General features: G+C 41.6%; 1 protein-coding gene across 1 annotated transcript in view; it reads left to right on the forward strand.

The window, feature by feature from the left end:
* LOC117387607 (uncharacterized) overlaps positions 1 to 12,410 on the forward strand; it is a 29,456-nt gene that overhangs the window by 7,250 nt on the left and 9,796 nt on the right. Inside the window, exons 3-10 of the mRNA XM_055229812.1 lie at positions 1,858 to 1,898; positions 2,722 to 2,831; positions 3,599 to 3,768; positions 4,985 to 5,142; positions 5,991 to 6,201; positions 7,094 to 7,222; positions 8,343 to 8,395; positions 9,548 to 9,728. Of these exons, the coding sequence (XP_055085787.1) occupies positions 1,858 to 1,898; positions 2,722 to 2,831; positions 3,599 to 3,768; positions 4,985 to 5,142; positions 5,991 to 6,201; positions 7,094 to 7,222; positions 8,343 to 8,395; positions 9,548 to 9,728 (1,053 nt within the window). The remainder of the gene's footprint in view (positions 1 to 1,857; positions 1,899 to 2,721; positions 2,832 to 3,598; positions 3,769 to 4,984; positions 5,143 to 5,990; positions 6,202 to 7,093; positions 7,223 to 8,342; positions 8,396 to 9,547; positions 9,729 to 12,410) is intronic.

The following is a 12,410-nucleotide window of genomic DNA, read 5'->3' on the forward strand; positions in this document are numbered from 1 at the left end:
TATTTAGTCTATTTATTAATGATTCGCCTGATGCTCTACAGCCTCATGTCAATTAGACGCTGATGATGCCATAGTCTGTGCAAAAACAAAACACCAGGCTGCAGAGACCACATCATCCGCAATGTGACAGTCTGTGATTGGTTAAAAAACTCTACATCTCAATGTCACTAAAACTATGGGTATGTTTTTCTCTAAATCTGCAAATAGTAGTATGTGGATGGACAAACCTTACAAGTTGTACAAGAATACAAGTATTTAGGTGTCGCAATGGATCAAATTTAATTTGGTCAACTTCAAACACATTAGAGGAAATTTAACTACAGAGGCCTCAAAACTCTGTCTGCCACTATTCTGTCTCATATAAATTAGTGTTTGACGAGCTGGAGCCAGGCTGCACACTGCTGCCTGTAGAAAGGCTCTACAAGAGTCTGAAAACACGATCAAAAATCAAACTCCTATCATCACTGTAAAATATTGGGGAAATATAACTTTTTAAATTGGGATAATTTAATTATTTATTCAGACATTGTTCTGGTCTATAAAACCCTTCGTGGTCTTGCTCCACCCCCGTTAAAAGAGTTCATACAGTTTAATTTAAACACAAACACAGCAAATGTCTCTGTCTTGTTGAGTGACTGAATTATGTTTATTGTTGTTCATGTATGTGCTGTGCTTTTAGCATGTTGAAATTTTACTAATGTGTCTAGAGTATTATTCACTGATCTTGTGCTTTGTCATGTCTGATGGACTGAATGTCCTTTTTTTGTCTTGCCATCAACCTGCCAATGGGACTACGGATGAAAATTAGCCTGCATGGCTAACTCTGGCACTTTTAGATGCTGTACTAACACATGTTGATCAATGTGCACTGTCCCATATTTAATAAATAAACATAAACATAAACTAATATCGAAACTAGATCCTCATTTTTTGCAGGTATCGATACTAAAAAAGTCACATTCTCAGGACAGAAATGAAACTTTCCTGGAGCTTTAGACTGATGTGTCTCTGTATGTTTCACAAGTATAAGACACATAGACTAATATACGCCATGGACGACTCTCTCCCCATTCTTTTACCTCCTCCTCCCTCTTTCTCTCATCTCCTCTTTCCTCTCTCCATTCCTTTACCCTCTCTCCTTCCTCTCCTCTTCCTCTTCTTCTGAGAACAAGTATAAGACACATAGACTAGTGCACACCATGGACCACCATGGACCTACCTGGACCATTCTTTCCCCTCTCCCCCCTCCTCTCTCTCTCTTTTCGCTCCCTACATTCCTTCACCCTCTTTATCTCCTCCCCCTCTCCTCGTCTTCCCTCTATCCCTCCTCATTCCTCCTCTATTAAACTTACCTGGACGACTAAGGACACAGATATAAGGCCACACGGGAAAAGAAAAAAAAAAGCACATTTCACAAATTCGTTTTTATTCTCATTGTGGTATCAGAATTGATACCGAGGCTGTTTTCTCATGTCAAAATCTTGACACCGCTAGTTCTTGTTACTTCTAGTGGCGTCTGAATGTCCAGAGGGTGAAAAAACTGCTCTCAAAATTTCCCATAATGCACCGCGCAGCTCGGATCTGAGTTCTACGGTTTTATTTGGAACGCTATGATGAATATTTGAATCTGAAAATAAAATAGGCTGAAGTACGTCCATCGCGTCGTTTGATTAGTCTGAAAGCTTCACCTTTAGCTCCGCCCAAATCACTATGCTGCTCTGTGATTGGTCTGAACCACTGGTGACTCTGGGGCCAATCACAACAGATGGAATTTTGAATATCACTCACACATATCAGGGACTCCATCTTGTTGTAGAAAGTTTTCTAACATTTGTGTTTTGTTGGATTTGCAGCGAGAGATCGACCAGACGTTTGTCTCGTACATCTGGTCCGTACAGGTGAGTGCCATGTGTCTCTAAGAAAATCTACCGTCTTATTCTGCATAAAAACAGTTAACTCTGAAGTTTAGATCCCTACAAACTATAGACTGCATAAATAAATGGACATAGCAAACCTGTTAAATGCCACTTTGCAAATAGGAAGTGATTATGGGCTACGAGTCCAATTCACTTTATTTTGAAAAACTGTCTCTCTCTGTATCTGCCGGTGTCCGACTCATCATTTTGGGCTTAAATGTTTGTACATGATCCTGTGGTTCATTTTATTATTATTATTATTATTTAAAAAATATTATATTATATTATAATATAATATTATTATATTATATATATTATTAAAAAAATCTTTTTTGTTATTTTGTTTTTAATTTTTAATTTTTAGAGTTTTTTTTGTTATTTTGAGTTTTTTTTTTTAAACTCTGTCCTCTCTCTGTAACTGCTGCTGTCAGACTCATCATATATTTATTTATTTATTTATTTATTTTACTTTTTTTTGTTATTTGTTTATTTTTTATTATTATTTTGAGTTATTTTAAGTTATTTTGAGCTTTTTTTGTTATTTTGAGTTTATTTTGATTTTTTTTGTTGTAATTTTAATTTTTTTTGTTATTTTGAGTTTTTTTTTTTGTATTTTAAGTTGTTTTTTTGTTTTTGTGATTCTTGTCTTAGTTTGTCAATTCAGATTTCAGTCAATTCTTCTGGACATGTTTAAAATGTTAACTTTGAGCAGAATCCTATTATTAAAACATAAATTGGAAATCTAGATATGGTTCCCCAGTCGTTCAGCTCTAGTGTGTGACTTTGTGTCTGCTTCATGTTTCAGACGTGGGAAAATGACTACATTCGCTGGGACGTAGAGGAGTTCTGTGGGATCGAGAGTGTTGTGATCCCCGTCCAAATGCTGTGGATGCCTGACATCACCATAGAGGAGATGTGAGTACGACACACACACACACACACACGAAGAGGGGTGGGAGGGGGTGAGGTGTGCTGCCTGAGGACACAGCAATAGTGTGGCCAGAACTGGACTCGAACCGTGAACCTCCCACAGTCTTTAAAGTGGATCTATTGTGCAAAATCGAGCATTTAACCCTGTTATATTTGTTTCCTTCTCATTTTCTTTATTCTCCTGTATTCAAGACGGCAGTGCTCCTATCTACTCACGTTTTCACCTCCACTGTGACACGCCCACTGTGACACGCCCACTGTGACACGCCCACTGTGACACGCCCACGCCCACTGTGACACGCCCACTGTGACACGCCCACTGTGATGTACACGCCCAGAATTGTAGTTTTCTAACACAGAAGTCAGCCGACTTGTATTTTCACACATCCAACGTGCTGCTAAACAAGCCCCTCTCAAATAACGTCACAAGCTAGCTAGCATTAGCCAGCAGTTTTTCAGTTAGCCGCTCTCACCTTTTCGCTGAAACTCCTAAAAAAGACCGTGAACGCTCGGACTGATCACAGGCTCCTGAAAATGTGCTGTTTACATCCATTTTATAATTTTTCCTTTCTCTTAAAACTTTTTTGGTAGTTATTGCTAATGTGTGCATTCTGTCACCATGGTAACTACTGAACATTCCTCTATAGACATACATACAGTAACCCCCCCAGCGTCACTACAAAGTGTGAGTACTTTGGATACGTGCTGTTACTATGGTGACTGTGTTTTTCTGTCCCTTCTTGCTGCTCCAGGACAGAGAGGGACAAGTCCAGCCCGAGTCCGTACCTCCACATCTACCACAACGGCACCGTGACCTACAAGAACGACCAGGTCGTCCTCAGCACCTGCAGGATTCGCGTCTACAAGTTTCCCTTTGACACCCAAATGTGCGACCTGTCCTTCAAATCGGTGCTGATGGGGGGTGAGGCCGCCTGCAATTTTTCAGTGGTGACAGTTCATGATAAGAGATATAAGACTTCAAGGTCTTATATTGCACAAAATGGAGTCTTGTGAACTTGAACCCAGGTTATAATGTTGTTACCTATTCAAAAACAAAAAAAAAAGAGTTTAAAAACACAGAGATGCACTCCCTGTATTACCACATGACATCCACGATGTGGAACAGAGTGTTTTCCATTTGAGAGAAGAATTCCGCCTAAATATGTGTCGTGACGGTGGGTGTAGCGGACCAAAGAGTGCAGACTCGGGGCAGATTTACGGTGTTTATTTACAATAGTGCAGAAGACAGTTCAGACAGTTCATTTAATCACACACGGGGACAGGGAGCGGGAGGCAGGCCAGACGAGCGTAGTCCAGAGCGGGCAGGAGACATCCAGGGCCGGAGCATGACAGGACAAGGCGCGGGAACAAGAAGGACCGAGCAGGAGTAATCCAGCAAGCGGGAGCCAGGGCAGGTGACGGGAAACAAGCCGGAGACCAAGACAGGACAGGAGGCGAAGACACACGTAGGATCCCACAGATAACAACAGGACAGACAGGGTGAGGAAACGCAGACGATCTCGCGCCGAGTGTCTAGTCCCAGCTCCTCAAATGCTCTGCAGCCGGTGGAGGTAATTGCGCTGATGCGCTCCAGGTGCGCGCGGGAGGAGCTGGGAACTCCGCCCAGCTCCAGGCTCAGACAGGAGAGGGAGGGGAAGAGCAGGACAGGAGGAAAACTAGGAGCGGACGGTGCGGATCATGACAATATGCCAAGTTTGTGTATTAAACATGTGTGAATGAAACAAAACTCCAGGTATGTTTTTGATGAGGAAACAACGTTTAAATATAATGAGCCAGAGCTGAAAACACTCTGTCCCACCTCCTCAGGCTGTTGAGTGGTGATTCAGGAAGAGACTTGGCAAAAGCCTGATTGATTTGACAGTGCTAATGAGGTTAGCTCTGTAATAGAAATCTAGAATGGTTCCCGTTGATATCGAGATGTCGGGAAGTGGAGCGATTCAGCAGAGTTTTAGCTAACCACAAGAGTCAATCAACATGTTAGACAATAAAACAATATTGTTTTTGACTACATTAACAGCAGCGTCATGTGTTTAACATTGTTTGGCAGTAGCTAACATTCTAATTGAAAACTCAAACCTCATGACAGCTGCAGCTCAAAGTGTTGAATCTTTTTTCAGAAACAGATATTCGTCTGTCTTCTTATAACTCGACGGAGGCGACGCAGTGGTCCCGGGACGTGATGAGGACTCAGTACGAGTGGCACTTCGTCAACATCACCGTCACTAAGTCCACGGTCAGCCCCTTCGACTACCCGCAGGACATGATCACCTACAGCGTGAGTAACCATGACAACAGACAGCTACAGCAAGAGCAACCATGACAACACACAACTACGGACACCTACAACGAGAGTAACCATGGCAACAGACACCTACAACGAGAGTAATAATGACTACACACAACTACAGACACCTACAGCGTGAGTAACCATGATGAAACACATCTACAGCGTGAGTAACCATGACAACACACACCTACAGTGTGAGTAACCATGACAACAGACACCTACATCGAGAGAAACCATGACAACACACAGCTACAGACACCTATAGCATGAGTACCCATGACGACACATACCTACAGCGTGAGTAACCATGACAACAGACAACTACAGTGAGAGTAACTGTGACTACAGACCCCTACAATCACCTACAGTGTGAGTAACCATGACAACAAAAGCCTTCAGACACTTACAGTGTAGGTCTCTATGTGTCTTTGTGTCAATGCTAATGCTAATTTGCTAACTAAAATAATAATAATAATAATAATAATAATAATATAACAACAACATTAAAAGTGTACAAAAGTCTACCAGAATATTTCAGGGGTAGATTATTTCAGTTTGTGATGTTATTTAAATATTTATTAGGCTCTGAAATTAGCATTAGCATCAACGTCGACAAAGACCTGCTTTCACTGTAGGTGAAACACATGACACTTAAAATTCAAATAATATTTCTCCCTCCATCTCTATACCCTCTCTCTCACTTTCTCCCTCTCTCCCCTCTCTCCCCTCTCTTCCCTCTCTCCCCTCTCTTCCCTCTCTCCCCTCTCTTCCCTCTCTTCCCTCTCTCCCCTCTCTTCCCTTTCTTCCCTCTCTTCCCTCTTCCTTCCTGCTCCCAGATCCTGGTGCAGCGGAGTTCCATGTTGTACATAGTGAACTTCATCCTTCCGGTCCTGTTCTTCCTGTTCCTGGACTTTGCGTCTTTCCTCATGCCGGACACAGGAGGAGAGAAGCTGGGGTTTAAGATCACCGTCCTACTCGCTGTGACTGTGATGCAGCTGCTGCTGAACGACATTTTACCCTCTTCATCCAGACGCATCCCTCTGATCGGTGTGTGCCATGGAACTATAATAAAATCTGGAAGGTGAACCCAGGATGGCGACATATTGTTTTCAATGGCCTGAGCTCATTGGCACATAGGCCCAAAAATCATTTTCTCTTCCGCATTATGTCCTCACTATGGGCTGGCGCCTCCTACCATGTGATGTCACAATCAGAGCGATAGCTGCTAGAGTGAAGCTAGCGTGGGCTCAGAGCAGGGCTAGCTAACTTTTAGGCGCTTTTAGGATTTACATTTTTTAAATATTTTTAATGTGACCTTTGTGAAAGCTGTGGATGCCCTGTCAGTTTGAATTTACATTCACACGTTCTCTCTGGGCCCAAGCACCTGTGAGCTGCAGTACCTGGAGCGGCCACTAGTCGATTTCGCCACGGGACAGAGGGGGAGTGTCTTATCCACGTCTTATTGTAGATCCCTGGTGCGTGCTGTGAAAAAATGCAGACGCCTAAACTACAGGGGCAGCGGTTTTTGACATAATAAAAGACGATCATTTTTACAAGAAATTATGTTACTTAAAGAAATCTTGCTGTCCTACCAGCAGTTATAACGGCTAATCTGCAGCCAAGTTCCATATTTGGAAATCCGGGTTTACAACCAAAGAGCCAATCAGGAGCGAGGTTGGTGAAGGTGGGCGTTGGCAATGAGGTTCGACAGCTGTCAATCAAACCTGGTGCTAATGCTAGAAAGTGAACTGGAGTCGAAGGAGCTGAATCAGGCCCATGTCCACTTCATATTTGGGAACGTAGCGGTTATCGGGTTAGCTATGTCCACCTATATCTACAGTCTGTGCGTTTAAACGATCTGTTTATATTGACCGTATGCATTAAAACAACACACTGATCTTATTTAAGTTTCAACGTCTCCTCGTTCTGTCTGTTCCAGCGGTGTACTGTATTGGCATCTTCTCTCTCATGCTGCTCAGCCTCCTGGAGACCATCATAGTCCTGCATCTGATCAACAAAGACCAGATGCAGGACCAGGGCCAGAGCGACCCCTACAAGCCGCTCAGAGGTAACAGCGACCCCTACAGACCGCTTAAAGCCTCTACATGATTTTTTTTACATGTAAAAATAGGACAAAATGAGACCAGTGTGTGCTGTCCACGTGTTATAAATTATAAAGGGTTTTTGTCATCCGCAAACCAGGAAGTAAGGCTGGTTCGCTGTTAGCATGATAGTACTTGTTAGCATTATCGTGACAGCAACACTCTGAAGTCTGAAGTTAGCGCTTATAAACTCATCCCTGAGAATAATTACGATGCTCAGAATGCATAAGGTAAATGAGGAATAACTTGAAATGTGAAAACTAGCATACGCTACATTACGCCGTTTGGTCTGCAGCGGTTCAAAGGTTCACTTATGTGTTCTGGACATGCTAATTATTCACCATGAAGAGCTTATAAGCACTTTTCGCCGCTCTCAGAGACCAGAGCGGAGTTTTGCCATCATCGTAAAGCTAACAACAACTAGCATGCTAAGTAGCGTTTGGCTCCAGTCAGATGAAGCTCAGCGAGGCTAGCCAAGTAGGGGGCCAAATCAAAGCAACCAAAGAGCCAATCTGGAGCGAAGCTGTTGAAGCTAACGCCCCTTCCTTGCACCGCTGGTTTAGCCGGGGAGCGGGCGCTTAGCAAGGCTGTCAATCAAACCTGTTGCTAACGCTAGCAGGAGCGACCTTGAGAAAAGAAGGCGCCTGATTTGTCAGCGATTCATGTTCATATCTTGATTTACGGACACAATGGCAAAATAAACACACCAGAATATCGAGTCTGACAGCAGCAGTTACGGACAGAGGAAAACAGCGACTAGCACGTTAGCTATGTCCATTTATATAGACAGTCTATGACGCTAATGAACACTTTTTTCACATTTTTGGACAGTAAAACGTGTTATAATTAGATGCAGACACCACACAGCAGACATATTTTGACCTCAAGAGTTGCTTATACAATATATGTGTACTGGGGCAAGACACAGTTTGCTGAAATACTTGAGAAAGAGTCAGGTACATGGCTTTTAAGGTGTAGAAATATGGACGCAGTTATATGGATGCTGTTCTTACGTTGCTATGGAGACAATAAACATCTACCGCTAACCTCTTTATTTTGCTTGTGTCTGACCTGGTTTTGTTCCAGAGGCGATCAGTCTGACTCGGGGTGTTGTTCCCATGGACCTCATTAAAGAACGGGTGAGAATCCAAAATGGCCGCCACTGTGCTGTCTGAAAAGCGCTGATCGCGTCCACATGACCAGTGACCAAAACCTAAATTATTAACAGTTTCATAGACAAAAAGTGCTGATCTTTTTTTCTAACAATATAAACTAAACATAAATGATAAAAAGAACAAGGCGACATCCAAGTCCAGAGCCCCAAACCAAAAGAAGCAAAAACCAGATACATTATGTTCCGTACATCGCTCTGGAGTATAAGTCACACCGGCAAAAATGCGTAATAATGAAGAAGAAAACATTTATAAGTCACGTTTTTGGGGAAATTTATTTAACAAAATCTGAGACCGAGAACATACATTTTATCTTTAATGCAAGTTATAATAAAAACAATAAAATAGAGAACAACAGGCTGAATAGCAGTACAGCATGCTAACGCTAACGTAACACATACACAACAAACTGTCCTATATGTTTACATAAGGTATTAACAGTTAATAAGATACGCTACGCAAACATAACATGCCGGCTTGTCCACAAACAAGAGGGACACGAAAGTCACTGATGTTTACTGTGGTCTTACTTCTTCATCACAGTTCACACCATAAAACTAGTAAACACATCAAATGTAACATAAGACTCATTTTACATATACACACAAAACTGCACATGAACACACTTTGGCCTAGTAAACAAACCAGTGAATCCAAAACGTTATATTTTACTTCTCAATTGTTTCTTAAATAGTGCTCTGTCGGGTAAGACTTTGCATTAGCGTAAATGGCTGAACCAGAAAACAGGAAGTAGTTTTCACGATCTCAAAATGAGACTTTTGACAAACTAAACATTTACAATATTGTTCCAAATGAAAAAAAAATATCTCCGTTATGGTTTTATAAGAAATTAAATATGAAATGTATAAAAGAAAATGAGTCAAGTAAATTTTCTTAGAGGTATTACAAACACACCAGTGCCATTTATTGGTCAAACAAGTGAACTGTAACGTGTATAATCAATATGTATAACAGTGAATATGTGTCTGGTACGTTAACGTAAGATATTAACGTAACTAAAGCATAAAAACAAGCTAACAAATTTATTTATCTCATTCTTCGTTCTAGTCATTTCTCATTCTGAAGCCCATGTGTGGTGACGGCGCTTGTGTCTTCCAGGGGCAGGTTTCGGAGCAGGTCCTGACCACTCTGCTGGCCCAGCTCCTGCAGAACCACATCGAGGAAGAGGAGGCTGTGGGATACTGGATGAAGAAGTCCAAGACCATTCACAAAGTGTTCTTCAGCTTCTACGCCACCGCCGCCGCGTCCTTTCTGGCGTTTATATTCTACATGTGGAAAAGCTAAATCTTAAATCAAACTGTTGAAGAGTTTAAACTGTTAGATTTTAGATTTGGTTGACGTTTATAATTTTACTTCGTGGTTGGACGTGGCAGATGTGACTCTATAATTTTTACCTAGCAACCGTGATGCAACCAAGGGCCAAAGCATGTCTAAATTACACAATAGTTATGATCTGACAAGTAAAAATGAAAGACAACACCTTTATTTTGTTAAATGAAGGTTTAAACTACTTTTCTTCTCAACTTTTCCGCACAAAATGACACTTAACTGATATAAAACTATGATGCAGATTTAACACAGGTCCCATCAAACCAAGTCGGAATTAGAAAAACATGAACAATTTAAAGTTGAGCTGGAGGACGGCTCAGATTTCTACAGTAGTGTTCACTTTGACTGTCGGATGCAGATGTGTGGACCTGGTTTATGGTTCATATCTCAGTAATTCCTGGGCTGGCACAAAGTTCACCGTTTTCTCTGTGTAAATAAACAAAAGTCCAACAATTTTTTTCACAACAGCTTCAGAAATTGGCGGCATTATTCAGCCCCAAAGACGTGATCGTTGTAAAAAGCAAAAATAATGAGAAGGTTCAACATTTGTGGATCAGATGTTTGGAGATTTCTTTAAAAAATGTTGTGAGTCGTATATAAATTCAACGCATCTTATTGTAATAATTAACTACAACTCAAGCTGCTACTGTTTTTAGCCTCGTTTGATCTGCTTCACTGCACTTTGCTTTCTATGGACTAGAGCTGAATGTTTAAGACATTTAAACATATTTAAACACATATAAAAACATACAAACACATATGAACACATATAAACCCATATAAAGACATTTAAAAACATATAAAAACATATAAACACATGAACACATTTAAACACATATAAACATTTAAACATATTTAAACACATTTAAACATATTTAAACACATATAAACATTTAAACACATTTAAACACATGTAAACACATGTAAACACATGTGCTTGTGTGCACAGCCTGTCACACTCCTGCAGTGCTGATAACTCCCTCCAGGGGTCTCCAGATTTCACTTTGGGAATCACTGGCCTAAGATTTAATGTATTTAAGAAATGTATAATAAAAGTAATAAAACTGTTTCAGTCTCATCTGTTGTTCTTATTAGACCTGGATTATAATCTAGACTTTGTTTAGTCCTGGTTTGGTCCTGGTTTGGTCTTGGTTCAGTCCTGGTTTGGTCTTGGTTCAGTCCTGGTTCAGTCCTGGTTTCGTCCTGGTTTAGTCCCTGTTTAGTCCTGGTTTAGTCCTGGTTTAGTCCTGGTTTAGTCCTTGTTTAGTCCTGGTTTAGTCCTGGTTTATTCCTGGTTTAGTCCTGGTTTAGTTCTGGTTTAGTCCTGGTTTAGTCCTGGTTTAGTCCTGGTTTAGTCCTTGTTTAGTCCTGGTTTAGTCCTGGTTTAGTCCTTGTTTAGTCCTGGTTTATTCCTGGTTAATCCTGGTTTAGTTCTGGTTTAGTCCTGGTTTAGTCCTGGTTTAGTCCTGGTTTAGTCCTGGTTTAGTCCTGGTTTAGTCCTGGTCTTCTGAACTTTCTCTTGTCATGTTTACGACTCCTTAAACTTTCTCTGATTCCTAGAAATTGGACAGTTTACAAATGAGTCCATTTTGTGGTTTCCTCAGTTAAAGCTCATTCTGGGCTTTTACTGCTCTGCTCTTGTGGCTTGTTTACATTTATTTCCTGTTTTAATGCATCATAATTGTTTGGATCGGTTTGCACAGCTCCGTGTCTCGGGCTGAAGTCTGAAGAATCATTTCAAAGGAGTAAAAATGCCGCTGGCTCTGCTCTGCCTGTGTCTCCTCTCAGGTACGGACTTAAATTTGAATTTAAGTAATATTCCCTGGTGTGGCTTTAACTTATCTGTCTTTACACTTATTTTGCAAGTACAAGATCAATAAGATACAGAACGATGTCAGCTGTTTGTCTCCATTAAAGCAGATGTGTTTAATGCCATACTGTGGAGCATTTTGGGCAAAGCAACTTTAATTCAAGTTTTTCTTTTTCTTTTCTTTTTTTTTATTATTCAAAATTATTATTCACTTTGGCGACAGTTTTAAACCGTCTTGGCTTAAAGCTGCACTACTGTATTTTTGACAATGTGGTCTCCTGTCTCTCTCTCTGTGTGTGTCAGATGCCCTTCCTCCTGTCTCTCTGTGTGTCAGATGCCCTTCCTCCTGTCTCTCTCTCTCTGTGTGTGTCAGATGCCCTTCCTCCTGTCTCTCTCTCTCTGTGTGTCAGATGCCCTTCCTCCTGTCTCTCTCTACCTGTGTGTCAGATGCCCTTCCTCCTGTCTCTCTCTCTCTCTGTGTGTCAGATGCCCTTCCTCCTGTCTCTCTCTCTCTGTGTGTGTCAGATGCCCTTCCTCCTGTCTCTCTGTGTGTCAGATGCCCTTCCTCCTGTCTCTCTCTCTCTGTGTGTGTCAGATGCCCTTCCTCCTGTCTCTCTCTCTCTGTGTGTGTCAGATGCCCTTCCTCCTGTCTCTCTCTCTCTGTGTGTCAGATGCCCTTCCTCCTGTCTCTCTCTCTCTGTGTGTGTCAGATGCCCTTCCTCCTGTCTCTCTGTGTGTCAGATGCCCTTCCTCCTGTCTCTCTCTCTCTGTGTGTGTCAGATGCCCTTCCTCCTGTCTCTCTCTCTCTGTGTGTCAGATGCC

Source organism: Periophthalmus magnuspinnatus, chromosome 19, assembly GCF_009829125.3.
Source record: "Periophthalmus magnuspinnatus isolate fPerMag1 chromosome 19, fPerMag1.2.pri, whole genome shotgun sequence".
Taxonomy (NCBI): Eukaryota; Metazoa; Chordata; class Actinopteri; order Gobiiformes; family Gobiidae; genus Periophthalmus; species Periophthalmus magnuspinnatus.